Genomic DNA, 13,201 nt, shown 5'->3' with positions numbered 1-13,201 from the left:
CCCACCCGGCCCTTTGTTTGTTCTTCATTTCCAGGAAGCATCTGTGAGTATCTCTCAGGACTTCTTACAGTAAATCCTATTTCTGATTCTCAGCCCTCAGTTTACCATTTTTTGATATTCTTTCTGGATCAAATTCTTTCACACTTAATAATTCATCTTTACCTTTGACCTTAAATTACTTGGAAGTCTTTTAAGGAAAAGGAAGCAATAAAGACTAAATGCTTATCAAATTGACGACCAGTCATTCTTAGAACAATGAAAGTTACTTCTCATGAAAAATAAGAAATGGGGCGGGGGGGAGACTCCTTTGCCAGCGTTTTTTCTCTATGAAACTTCCTTGCTTTTATTTTCATTGTAACCTGTTTGTTCTTATTTGTTTATAGTATTTATAGTGCCAGTTCTTGTTCAGCACCTAACAGTTTTTGTTGTTTCGAAGGCCTGCTTAATAACTGCTGTGAACTGGTTACTCCATTTCTTTTACTATAATTAAAAACAAATAGCAAGATACATGTAGCCTTTTAAAATTTATTAGAGTTGTTTCCCAACATGATTTCCTTGTTTTACAGTGTTTTCATATTTAAATCAATCATTACTGTAGATCATTTCTGGTACCATATGTAATATGAGGTAAATAATGTAAAAAAACCCTGCAGTTTTATGACATCTGCTTTCATAGGGTGTTCCGGAATTGCTGTCATAAAAATATAGTGGCAGAGCACGGACCTTGGAGTGAGACTCCGTGAGTGTAAATGCCAGCTCCACTACACTTTTGCCTCGGTCCCTTCATCTGTAAAATAGAGAATTAAACTTGTAAAGTGAGGGTGAGAACATTTCCTTCCTTGTAGGGTAGTGTGAAGACTAAATGAGATAGTTCAGGTGTATTATTTAGAGTAATGCCTACCTCATACTGAGATCTGATAAATGTTTGCTGTCATTATCATTAGTTAACAAAAGTATGTGTGTTGAAGGAAAGACATTTCGTACTTAGTTCTGACTCCCTTGTGTCAGGCATTTTCACTGGCCAGTGGACTTCAGGAAGTCCTGTTCGCGCAGTGCTCCGCCCCCGCGGCCTGGTCCTGCCGTGGGGAGCACAGAGTCAGACGGCTGTCTCACAGTGGGCAGCCACCCTTTGAGTACCTGCTCTCACACATTTGATTTTCAGGAGTAATTTCTAGTTTTAATGTTTGTATTTCAAAATTCGCAGAACAAAGGTAATTTTAGTTAAACTTTCAAACCCTAGCAATTCAAGTCTTTAGCAAAACAGATACATGAATTCTCAAAAAGTGATGGGTCATCATTAGTCTGTAAGTTTAGTAATATTGTTTACTATTTGCTCTCTTAGATGCCTCAAGTCGGGAATATTTTTGAAAATTTGAGACCCAAATTTTCAAATTGCAGCGTGTGTGTGTCCCCCCTCTCACGGCTGTTTTGTTCTTGCTCATAGTAGCTGCCTACAGAGTCTGTGCCTTTTAGTGCATGATCTGTGTAAGATTATACTTTAAAACTTCCTTGTAATGCAAAGAGTATCACGTGGCAGATCTATGGAGTACACACATCTGCAGTGAGACATATTTTCCTCTGTTGAAAATAACCTTGGAAACGTACTCTTTATTTCCGTGGTCCATTTAGCTGCACTCTGCTCCTTCCAACCCGTGGAAATACAGACACTGAGCAGCTGAAAAATTTAGGCCAGCTACAGTATATTCATTTCTGAAGAGTTATTAAAGTTAAAGTGAATTATCTATAGAGTGTTGGGAGTTGTGGAAGAATTGATTATCTTACTGGAAGCATCTAACAGACTCCTAACCCTGAGTGGACTCTGCATAAATGCTGTGCGGACCGCCTGTGGGGCTGATCACAAGCGTATTAAGTGGCAAGTGGACATAGTGTCTAAATAGGCAAGTATAATGTGTGTCATAAAGGTTTAAAGTATTTTGTTAGCTGAGACGTCAGCAAGGATCTGTTGCCAAATTAGCTGTCCTTCTGCCCCCATTCTCCCAGTCGGTCTGACCCAAAGGCCCTGGCACAGTATTCTCAAAACAACTGCTTATGTCGCTTGCTACATAGCTCAAAAACTTTCAATTGGAGAGTAAAGTACAAGTACCTTTGATAGTTGTCATTCTCTGTCACCTGGCTTCTAGTCACCTGTCCCGGCTTCTACCTCCCAACCTTCCTGTAGACTCCTGTATGTCCGCCCACCTCTTCTGCGTAGTGGTCTTAGGTATAGGTATTTCCCGTGATTTCCTGCCTTCATATGATTTTCACCCACTGTTTCTGTGATTGGTATTTTTCTCCCTTGCCTCTCCATTCACTCGAGATCTAACCATGCTTTAAGGCCAAGCTCATGTCTTAATTTCTCTTCAGAGGTTTCCCAAATGATTTGCTTTTTACTCTGAATTTCTTTTGGTTATTCTTTCTTTATTGCTCATTCAGCACTCACGTTACAAAATTGCACATATGTATATATTTTTATGTATCTTATGTACATTTACATATGTGATTATATCGTGTGTGTAGGTTTTATCATGTTTTGCAGCTTTTTTTTGTTTTTAGTTCTTAGCTAGATGGTACACCCTTAGGAAGGAGGCACATAGCATAATAATGCATCTAGTCTATGAATAAATGTCATCGAAGTAATCTTGTATTTGATGTGTTTAGCAATATTCTGTACGGTTGCCACTTAATTTTTTTTTAAGTCACAGAATTCTGAATCCTCAGTTTCAACATGATACTAAGAGCTACTTTGACAGTTGTCAGAGATGGTCCTAACAGACATTTTCTCTTGTATGTTTTTTATGAGATGAACTTTGCCATTTAAGCATCGTGTGCTGCTTCATGGGACGTGCCTTCCTTCACATAAGTGTTCTCTGGCCTATAGCTGAAGCTTCATGAAAATCAAAAAATCAGATGCATGCTGTCAGACAGTCTTAGATGATTCTGCAAATTGGCTGGACATGGAGGGTGGGTTTTGCATTTTTGGGTGGTGAGTTGTGAAACAGGTCTGTAAGATGGGGTTTAGCAAAATAGTGTTAAGATTTAAGGAATGATTTTTAAGCATCTTCTAAAGCAAAAATTTAAATTAACATGCAACTGAAAAAGATGTGTTCTGATCGCAAATTAGTGAGGTTTTGAGATCCTCTTGGTACAGAGGGAAATCACTTCATCGTACATTTCACATACCAGTTCGGGAACCAAGCGCTTGTAGTGGACCCAGGAATGTCGTTGGACTTGTCATTTCTGAGACTTCCTGCGCAGCGGGGGCTGAGCGCCATTGACCAAAAGGAAGTCAGGTCCAGGCGCCGAAGAGCACGTGCTCAAGGCCCCGCTCTCCCTGGTTTGTCAGCTTTATGGACGTGATGATGGCTGTCTCATTGTTTTTAAGCCATAATTTTATACCTGGAGTGTAGTCTAGTGCCTGTCACCAGGGCACAGCGACCTGAGCAGGCGTGTCCCAAACGGAAATCGACACCAGTGTTCCTCCCTTCGAGTTCGGTGTCCCAAATCAGACTGGATTATCTCGTTTGCTTCCCCTCACGTGTGCGGCCCTGCTCCTCGGCCCTGGTTCTAGGGTCGCTCGGGACAGGAGAGCAGAGAGGACGCGCAGGGCGGAGGCCCCTGGGCTGCTGTTGCCTCTGCCTCCTGGACGTTTCTGGAGTCTCAGCCCTTCCCACTCTTCCCGCTGCAGCCTCCTCCTCACCTGGTAGAGGCCAGCACTCAGTAGTCCCATCCTGGTTTGCCTCCAGCCTGTTCTGCATGGCGTAGCCTGAGTTCCTCGTAAGCTCAGGTGTCATCGGACCACTTACCTGCTGAGCTTCGTTTCCCGTGCCTTGGTCTCGCCAGTCACATCTCCGTTCATGTCCCCCTCCCTGCTTGTGTGTCATCAGTTCCTCATAGCGAGCTGCGTGCAGCTGAGGAGCGTGAGTGTGTTTCACGTTACGTTGCTTCTGGTTTCTGGCGAAGCGGTTTCTCTGTCGGGTGTAATACTCCCCATTCTCCGCACGCCCTGGCTCCTGTTTGTTCTTCAGGGGCGAGCCGAGATGTCAGCTCCGGGAACCCTTTCGTGGCGTGTGCAATGTTGGGCCAGCAAACCCGCCAGGGCTTCTGCCATCTTGTCATTTTAGTGTGAGATGTCTTCCTCGCTGTTGTATCGCCAAGATCTAGCCAGCATTTGCGGCACATGCAGACATTTAGATGTTAGATAAGAACTATTTTTTCCCCTCTTTTATCCCCCCTCCCCCCACTTCCACCCCCGACCTATGGATGTGGCCATCTCCCCTTAAGAGCTGGATCTCTGAAGGCGGGCGTCCTGGGGCCTGGTGCACCCCCGGCATGGTCCGTGGCTCCACCTGGGGCGCGAACCCAGGACCTTCTGCGTGTAAAGCACACGTGCTCACCGCTACACTAGGGAACCACCCCCAAGAACTGTTTTTTTAAATGAATAAAATTCTAAGTGAAAAGAAACTTTTGTTAACAACACGCTCGTTTTTAACATAAATGAACTTTTTTTAGAGAACAATGCCATTTTTGGGTCAGGACTGGAGATCTCCTGGATGGAGCTGGATTAAAACAGAAGATGGCTGGAAGAGACGCGAGTCCTGGGCTCAGGACCCGGAGAGAGAGGGCGAGCACGACGTCGGCCCCAGCATGTGAGTCCCCCAGAGTGGAGCCCGGCTTGGCGTCCCGGTCATCGCCATCCCCGCAGTCACTGGAAAGCTGCAGCGTGTGACGTGACTGCAAACTGCCCACACGCGAGGCTGCTGGGAGGGGGCAGCTCTTTAGCTGGAGCCTGAGCCCCGTGGGTCGCCTGGCACCCGCACGCGTGCCATCCAGCACGCACAGAAGCCAGTGCTGTGGCTCCGGCTTTGGAGGAAAGAAAAGGCTTTTGTCGTGAAGTCGGCAAGCGGGGAGACAGGAGGCAAGGCTCCACTCTGCCTCCTGATCCAGGGTTCGGAGCAGGTTTTTTGGGGTCGGGGGACAGGTCAGTACGTTATGGCTGAGGAACCCAGGGGAGTTAGGGTACAGTTTGGGCGGTGCCCATCCGAGGTGCATCGTAATAGTGGCTTTTGTGAGACAAATGGATTTCTCTCCCTTGGGAGTTCAAGTTGCTGCGGTGCTTTGTTTGGGGACGGAATGATGTTCTGCCTGGTGGCTCTGTCATCCTAAGGGGAGCCTCTGCGCAGTACAGGGTGGGGGAGTGCCCCCCACATCCACACCCCGTGGGAGGAGGGTCCAGCAGCATGTCCGCTCACACTTTGTTGGCTGGAGCACTGGACTCGAGGGAGGCTGGGGGCTCTAGCCAGGTTACGGGACCCACGCAGGGTCGATGGCAAAGATGTGGTCACCAGCGGTCTGTCACAGTGGTCTTGGAGCATTGGGAGGCACCGAAGGTCGCCAGGCCTTGTCTCTGAAGCATCATGGCTCGTCATGGTTTGAGGGGCAGATTACCGTTTACGCAGTCTCTTTACTGCAGTGAAGAAACTTTTAGAAAAGAAAATGTGTTAAGTTAATCAATTATTGCGTTATGATTTTACTTTTTTATTTCCTGAAGAAAAGAAAAATTGGGGAAACTTTTAATTAGTTGTATTTAAATGGGAAAAATGAATGATTTACTTCATCTGGCTTCAGTTGGATGCCTTAACAATTAGCATTGTTTAGTTGATGCTTATTTAATAAGAAGATGTTACAGTGCAGTAATAATTCTAGTTAAGTCTCTGAAAACACAGGAGATAAAACAGAAACATTGCGTGTGTACTCAGCATTGGATCAGGGATACGGCAAATCATTAGTATCAGATAATTATATGATCACGTTAACTTTTATTCAGCATATAGACAGTTTTGTTTATAATCTCCATGTTTTAGTAAAGCATTTTGAAACTATGTTATAATCTCCATGTTTTAGTAAAGCAAGTCTGAAACTACCGTGGTTTAGCATATATCAAAACCTTTGGGACATTATAAAGCATATTTAGCACCTCCTAGTATAACATTCTCAAAAGAACCAGGAGAAATCTCAGCTTTCTCAAAACAAAAAGAACATATTAGACATTAGCCGTATAATTTCAGATCTGTGATATGTCACTTTGAAAATTAACCAGTTGCTTTCAGAATTTAACATGATTTTTATTTTGATCTCTTTAATTGTAAACCAAATATTATTTTTTTTTCTGCAAAAGAAAACCAAGTGAAAATATTGAAACAAAATGTACCTTTATTTCAGAATCTTGAATAGTGAAGATGAGGAGATATTCGATAACGAAGAGCATGGATGTGCATCCAAGAAAAGGAAAAAGGACCATGTTAGACATGACACAGACACCCAGTGTAAGGTCGTTTTCATGGCATTTTACTTGTTGGGGGTGTTGGCATGCGAGGCTGCTGTGGCGGTGCTGTCTAACGAGGGCCGACGGTAAGGTGTGGAAGCACGGCGCGCGCCGCCATTGCCCGCTGACTTTGCAGCGGCACCGGCTAGTTAGTAAGACTCGCAAAACAGAACAGAACAGAAGATGGCAAAGCCCCCAGAAGAGCCCACGTGTCTGAGTGACTGTGCAGTCACGAGTGAGGTCATCACTTCACTCCCAAGCAAACCTCAGGTGTCGACATGGAGACATTGCGGTCAGAGGTGGGCGGGTGGGAGCGGGCGCCAGGCCCCCACTCTGCGTGGGGCACAGCCGTGAGCCTGTGAGGAATGTTTTAGCGTCTTCAGTCTGCTAAGGAGGATCGGGTCCTGTGGAGAATAGTCATCGTGATCCTTGAAGCTTTGAGATTTGAGTTACATGAAAAAAATTATTTAAATCCAATACCATATAAAAGCAATGACAGAAGAATAGAACTTGTTATTCAGGTGCATGATAATTTATTAATAATTGCATTTTTATAACAGCTTATGTTTTGCTGTTACTGCGGTCATTAGTAATACTGATTTTCTTGTAAGTTGATAAGAGTCGGCATTGTCTTAAGTCATTTTCCACATAAAGATATGTTTCAGCATCTCTTGAACTGATGTTAGGAAACAGCCATTTTGTTTACCTTTAATCAAGTACAAGCACCTGCTGTCCATACTGTAAGATAATTTTGTTTGCACACACAACTTTTGTTCCTGAAGATCTTCATTTTGAAATGATTCACCAGATTTTAAAAACGAAGTTAATTTTTATTCTAGGTTTTTATCGTGAAAAATGGATCTATGTCCATAAAGAAAGCACAAAAGAAGTAAGTATTCCATCATAGATGAGAGTATGATTTGTATCATTTCTGTTGAACGTGTAATGGTGCATCAAATAAGTTATTTCTTTTGCAACATCAAATCCGAGGCTCACACACGAGGATCTGCGAAGCAGTGAGTCTCGTGCGTGTGTGTGCACGTGCACATGGTGTGTGGCATGTGCACGTGGTGTGCTCGGAGGCAGATCTGCGTCAGCAGATGGACGAGTGCGGACCCTCTACTGACGCTTTCTCTGCATGCCCCTCAGCCGCTACTGCTGAGTGCTGGCAGCTGGCACGCGCCGGGGCCTCCTGTGTGGGGACGGCGACCCTCCTTCAGTGTGTGGAGCAGCTAAGGTGATGCTCGTAATTCCGTGGGACTCTGTAGAGGGCGGCTCCAGCGGTTCCCCTCCTTCCTTTGGCCGGGCTGGCGGAAGCTTGCTCACGAGCCACGAGCGGTCCACGACTCGGTCCCGCGTGTTTCCTGTCCCTCCGTCTGTCCCAGGGGCTTTCTTCCTGTTGCGCTCTGAGAAACCGCGTTGGCCTCATTTTAGCAACCGGGGGAGATGACGTAGAGAGGAACCGCTTGCTGTTTTACGTTGGCACCGGTTAAGTGTCCCGAAGTGTCGTGTTGGATGTCCTGAACGAGCCCAGCCTCCTCGGCGCTTAAGGACTAGATTCTGAGTCCAAGCTTGTCTGACCGCTTTGGTGACGGTTAGTATTATGACACACAGAAAACGGCTCTGGTCCTTAGCATACAGTCTGATACTCCCTGAGGTCTGAGCTTACAGAAGTCTCTTAAATATTCCATTTGCTCTTTTGCTACACGGATTACAGAGAAGAGGCCCAACTTGCGCCGGCGTGAGCGGCCGAGGGCACAGCCAGGCTCGGAGGGAGTGGGACTGAGCTGAGAGAGCTGGCGCTGGTCTCACCAGGCGGCTCATGTCTTGTCACCAGATGCACACCAGGTACCTGCTGCCTGGCTGCGGGCCAGTGCTGCTGTCCCGCCCCTCTGAGCTCCCTCCATGAGTGGCTCTGGCCCACGAGGGTGGCTGTGCTCGTGTGGTTCACACGTGCTGTTTGCTGTCCGATTTGATTTCCCAAGGAAAGGGCTGTCGTGGTTGGCGTCGAGCTGGAGGGAGCCTCTGCAGCAGCGTCCAGGGTTCTGTCCACTGAGCAGCACTCCCCGTGGAATAGCAGCTGTGTGTGATCCCAGTTACACCCCTCGCCTGTTGCTTCCCCAGCTCCCTGGAGCAGAGCAGATCTTCGGTAAAAATGTCTGTCAGTGTTTTAGATAAATGCATTTCGTGGCTTCGTGCACACATTAGGACTGTCTTTGAGACTTGGGCACACACCAGATTAGCCCTTAGTATGCACCTTTTACACGAGACTAGGGTGTTTCTGCTCTCCAGACCCCCTCCTCCCTCAGCGCACGTTCCCTGCGATTGCCCCGTGGTTCATCTGTCCCCGCGACTCTGGACGAAAGTCCCTGTGTGTTTTCTTGCTGTTTCAAGTACAGAAGGTTGCATCTAAAGTGGCTCTTGAAACCTGGTGTCCACCTCTGCACAGACCAGCGGAGGCCGGAGGGCGCGTCAGCAGGGGACAGGTCTACGACAGGGTAGTAGTGTTTTCAGGGCCTAAAATATACGACTCGTGTTTGATTTGTCTTCTTTGACTCCTGGACCTGTGGGTCTAATTACCAGCTTGCGTTTGGGGCCTAAGCATCCACAGTTCCCAGCCTGGAACAGCCCTTGTCACACCCCACGGCCTCAGCCCTCTTGCCCAAGCGCTGCTGTCGGAGTGGGCCCCCGCTCCCCACCCGCTCAGGGCCCTGGCCTGGCTCCCGTGTGTCAGGCCGGCTCCAGACCTGCAGGCACATGTGACTCCTGCAGAGGCATCAAGCGTGTCAACACAGCATGTAGAGATGTGTCTTCATGGCAGGCCAAGCACATGACTTGTGTGTTCCTAGTTGCGTAGCCTAAAATACCTCCACTTACTCTGTGACTCTAGGTTAATTGGCCCTCCCACCCAAAGTGTCCCAACAACAGGAACCAAGGAGATATTTATTAAGTGTGTCTTTGTCACGCTGTCAGCCGTGGTGTGAAAATGTGAACACATACCATCTCGGTTACACATAGCAGTGTACATTTACCGTCGCTCTGATTTTCCAGTCGTCTAAACATGGAACAAATCGTAATCAAAGCAGATGTTTTTTGCCCACATTTAACAGAGCTGAGCAGGGGCTAGCCCAGGTTGACGGTCAGTCCGCGGGACCGCCTCCGCTGAGCCCTCCCTGCCCTCGTCTGCTTGCAGAGGCACGGCTACTGCACGCTGGGGGAGGCCTTCACGCGCCTGGACTTCTCGAGCGCCGTGCAGGACGTGCGCAGGTTCAGCTACGTGGTCAGAGTAAGTGCCAACCCCGAAGCCCATCATGCTCTCCCCAGGTCCCCGAGAGGACCCATCCCTCTGCCATATGGCCTCCCTTAAGAAGACACCCTGCAGGGCGAGTTCTAGGGTTAAAACGTGCCCATTCTATGCCCAGTGACGGCTCTTTCCTCTGTTAGAGGTGTGGTTTTGGGGGGATGTCACTGGCTTTTGATTCCTTTTCTGACGTCGCCCAGCTTCTCATCGGTGTCATCGGCTGCTGGAAGGGATGCTCTGCCCCTTCCTTGCTGTGCGCCTTGTCAGCGTGCGTGGCGGGGCAGCCACGCCTTCCCGCCGCCGCCTCGCTCACTTCCTGTCCCCCCCTCCCCGCGCCCCATGGCCGCTGTGGCCTGGGACTCGCTCCTCCAGGGGCTCTCTCATGGTGGTCCCTCAGCCCGGAGGTCTGTTTCAGTGTCACTAGCTTTCGGACATGAACCCCTCCCTGTTTCCAGAGATTTCATGGACCCTTTAAACAGGGAATGCATAAAATCAATGAAAAAGGTGGGTGGCTAGGATGTCTGCTCATTTGAAGATTTTGAAACTGTTCTGGTTCCCACTGAGCACCGTATGACAGCAGCAGCTCGCACCATGGTGCACAGTGCAAGGTTGCAGCTGAGCTGCACTCAGGGTGGCCTGCCTGGAGGTGGAGGTGGAGGGCGGGGCTGGGCAGTGCTCTCCGGAGCGCCTGTCTCTCTTGTTTATTTACCAAGGAACTGACCGCCTCACCACGGCATCTCCTGGCTTAGTGTCCTCAGGCCCCTCGGGAGGGTTACGCTGTGAAACCACATACACTCTTCAAATGCAGTCCGCTCCGTGTGAGCTGGCTACGCTGATCCTGGGATAATCTCAGGATGATTCAGGCAAAGGGACGACAGTCGTGTGCCTGCCCCGTCACGGACCAGGATTCAGAGTCGAGTAACAGGCAGAGACGTGCGTCAGGTCACGGAGGGAGCAGGGGTGGGGGCCGGAGTGCCGTCGCCCTCGCAGTGAGAAGGGCTTCTGTCAGGTGTTCTCCCTCTCTCTCTATTTTTTTAATTCTACAAACATTTTCTCACGTGGAAATCCAGTGACTTGTTTCAATATCACGTGACATTTTAGAATAACGGCCTTTGAGTTCAGTGAAGCTGCTGAAAAGGGCTGAAATTCCTGGTCCTGTTGTAATGAAGCCTTTGTTTGCTGTGCTGAACTTTGTCTAAGGGACCCAGATGCATGGTGAGTTATTGTCACATAACTTACTGGCTCCGCTGACGCCAGGCCCCTAGAACAGGACCTGGGAAGAAGCCGTTTCTTAGTCTTCCTGAAACGAACGGAATAATGAGTGAATGAGCCCTGTTCACAGGCGTTCGTGAGCAGGACCCTCTGACGTCATCAGATTTGTGCCAGCTGTTTTATCAAACCTACAGGCACCTACCTCCTATTTGGAAACGAAAGAAGTTCATTTTTTATTATAAAACAGATTTCACAAAAGAGTTCCTTGGCACAAACACTTGGCCTAACACTTTTAAAGGAAAAAATTATAGGAAATGCCTGAGTAGTGTTGAGCGAAAGTGTACTACAAAAATATGTTAATGCCCCTAAAAATAAGATCCATCGAGTTGGAAAGACGGAGAGACGACAGTGTGGGACCTGCTGGCAGTCGAAGGAAATGCTCTTTAGGCAGGCTGCTCGGAGGCCGCAGCGTTGGCTGAGCCGTCGCAGCTCTGACGAGTTTAAGAGGAACATCACGAATTGGTGATCGTGGAGGATGGGGGTGTGTGCTGGTGTGAGCACACTGGCCGTGAAGGCACACCACCACAGGTGTGTCCTCCAGCTGAATGTCGAGCTGTGGAGTCTGAAATGCCTTCGGGTCTTTTTCTTTGACTTCCAGCAGTTGCTCTGTCAAGAAGACAGCTCGCGGAGTATGACTGAATGCGGCGATTGAGAATTCTTCTAACAAAACGAAAAATATAAGTTGCGTAACAGTTGAACTTATATAAAATAAAAGTCTGTCTTTCTGCCGGCACCAGAAGTCCGTGCACGAGACGAGAGTCGCATGGGATGTGGAGGAAAGGGGTGTTCCCAACGGTGCCTGCTCGCGCGGGCGCCCCCGACGGCGACTCGTCAGGGTGGCCTCAGCTCTGTGGCATGACTGACCCCCTGTGACCTTCAGGCAGAGGCACCAGGGTCACAGACCATGGAAGAATCTGACGAAAGCCAGCGGCACCCTACCAGGAAGAGGGTGACAGTTTGCACACAGCTCTGGGCGGAGTGGTTCTGCTTTGGCTGCATGAGTCTCTAGTCGAGAACTCTCTGCTATCGTAGAGTTTAGGTCGCACTCCTTTTTCGTTAACTGCAGTAAAATTGAGAAGACTTTGAAATGAGGTCATCAGATTTCGGGTCGTGGGTGCTGTTAGAGGCTGCTCACCGCGCAGTGACACGCATGGCAGGTGCTGTTAGAAGCTGCTCACCGTGCAGTGACACACGTGGCGGATGGGGGCAGCCTGAAGTGGGCGGGCCATGTAGATTTTGAAGACCAGCTGTATTCCAAGCCTGGCCCACTTCTTTGAGCCATGTGACTTCTGGGTCATTTTCTTCGTTGCTCTGGGCCTCAGTTTCCTCATCTGTAGCATGGGATAATGGTACCAGCTTCATAGGGGTGTTTTGCAAATTAGGCTAATCACATCACATACTTTAAATAGCGCCTGTGTAGTAATCACTCCACGTTTACTATTAGTTGTCAATCTAAGTGAATCCAGAGCGAGGACGCGGCGGTGGAGTCGCTCTGCCCAGTGGAGCATGGACTGCCCACGTTCCATAGGACTGGCTCTGAAATGGGAGAATCAGCACCTCGTTCTTAGCCTGTAACTTTCTGGGTGGTCGTAGGATCATTCACAAACACGTGTGGAGTTTCAGTTTTCTCTTGGATCCTACGTAGCCTACTTCGACCCGCAAATAGCCACGGTTTTATTTAGCTTTATGTAAGTCTAGTTTTATTATATTATCAGAGACTTTGGCCTGTAAGATTCTACTTCTTTCAGATGTGTTAACATTTCCATTTGCAGCCATTATCATAATTGATTTTTGTGAATATTCTGTTGACACCTGGGAAAAATTCAGATTCTTATTTGAAGAATTTTTGTGCTTATCTATAAAACAAGATTCAGTGGTTATGTTATTTAATCCTTCCACATCCTTTTTAAAATTTTCAAATTTAAAGATACATAAAACTCTCCTATGGTATCTGTATTTTAAAGTAATTTTTATTACATTTCCAACAGATTTTGCTTTATATATTTAGCTAAATAGAGGTTAACGTTTGGTTATATTTTTTTTGTAAATTGTTTCTTTTGCCCTTAGATCTTAAACACCATTTTAACCTCATTTCACCCTGTCACCCGTTGGCATGGCCGCTCCTGCTCTCTGTGTTGGCACGTGCCTGTGTGGGGGTCTTTCTGGTAGAGCCATCTTCTAGTGCTCTGGGGATCATAGCTGAGACAGCTGCTGACCTGTGCCTTCTGCTAGTGACTTCAGAGCTTTTAGTGAGGGACCTCTTCCATGACGTTAGGGAAATGTAGTTCACGCTGATGACGTGACAC

The 13,201-nt window shown here is 47.8% G+C and overlaps 1 protein-coding gene across 6 annotated transcripts in view; it reads left to right on the top strand.

The window, feature by feature from the left end:
• FBXO25 (F-box protein 25) overlaps positions 1-13,201 on the top strand; it is a 31,215-nt gene that overhangs the window by 691 nt on the left and 17,323 nt on the right. For 3 of the 6 annotated variants that reach the window (XM_025048985.1, XM_015591814.1, XM_006914972.2), the window contains exons 2-5: positions 4,510-4,646; positions 6,220-6,323; positions 7,162-7,211; positions 9,516-9,608. In XM_025048985.1, coding sequence (XP_024904753.1) covers positions 4,516-4,646; positions 6,220-6,323; positions 7,162-7,211; positions 9,516-9,608 — 378 coding nt within the window. In that variant the 5' untranslated portion in view covers positions 4,510-4,515. Of the gene's footprint in view, positions 1-4,509; positions 4,647-6,219; positions 6,324-7,161; positions 7,212-9,515; positions 9,609-13,201 lie in introns of those variants that run through there. The other 3 variants (XM_006914975.3, XM_025048987.1, XM_025048986.1) reach the window with 2 other exon arrangements.

This window comes from Pteropus alecto, unplaced genomic scaffold (genome assembly GCF_000325575.1).
Source record: "Pteropus alecto unplaced genomic scaffold, ASM32557v1 scaffold35, whole genome shotgun sequence".
Lineage (NCBI taxonomy): Eukaryota > Metazoa > Chordata > Mammalia > Chiroptera > Pteropodidae > Pteropus > Pteropus alecto.
This window is presented reverse-complemented; position numbering and strand designations above follow the sequence as displayed.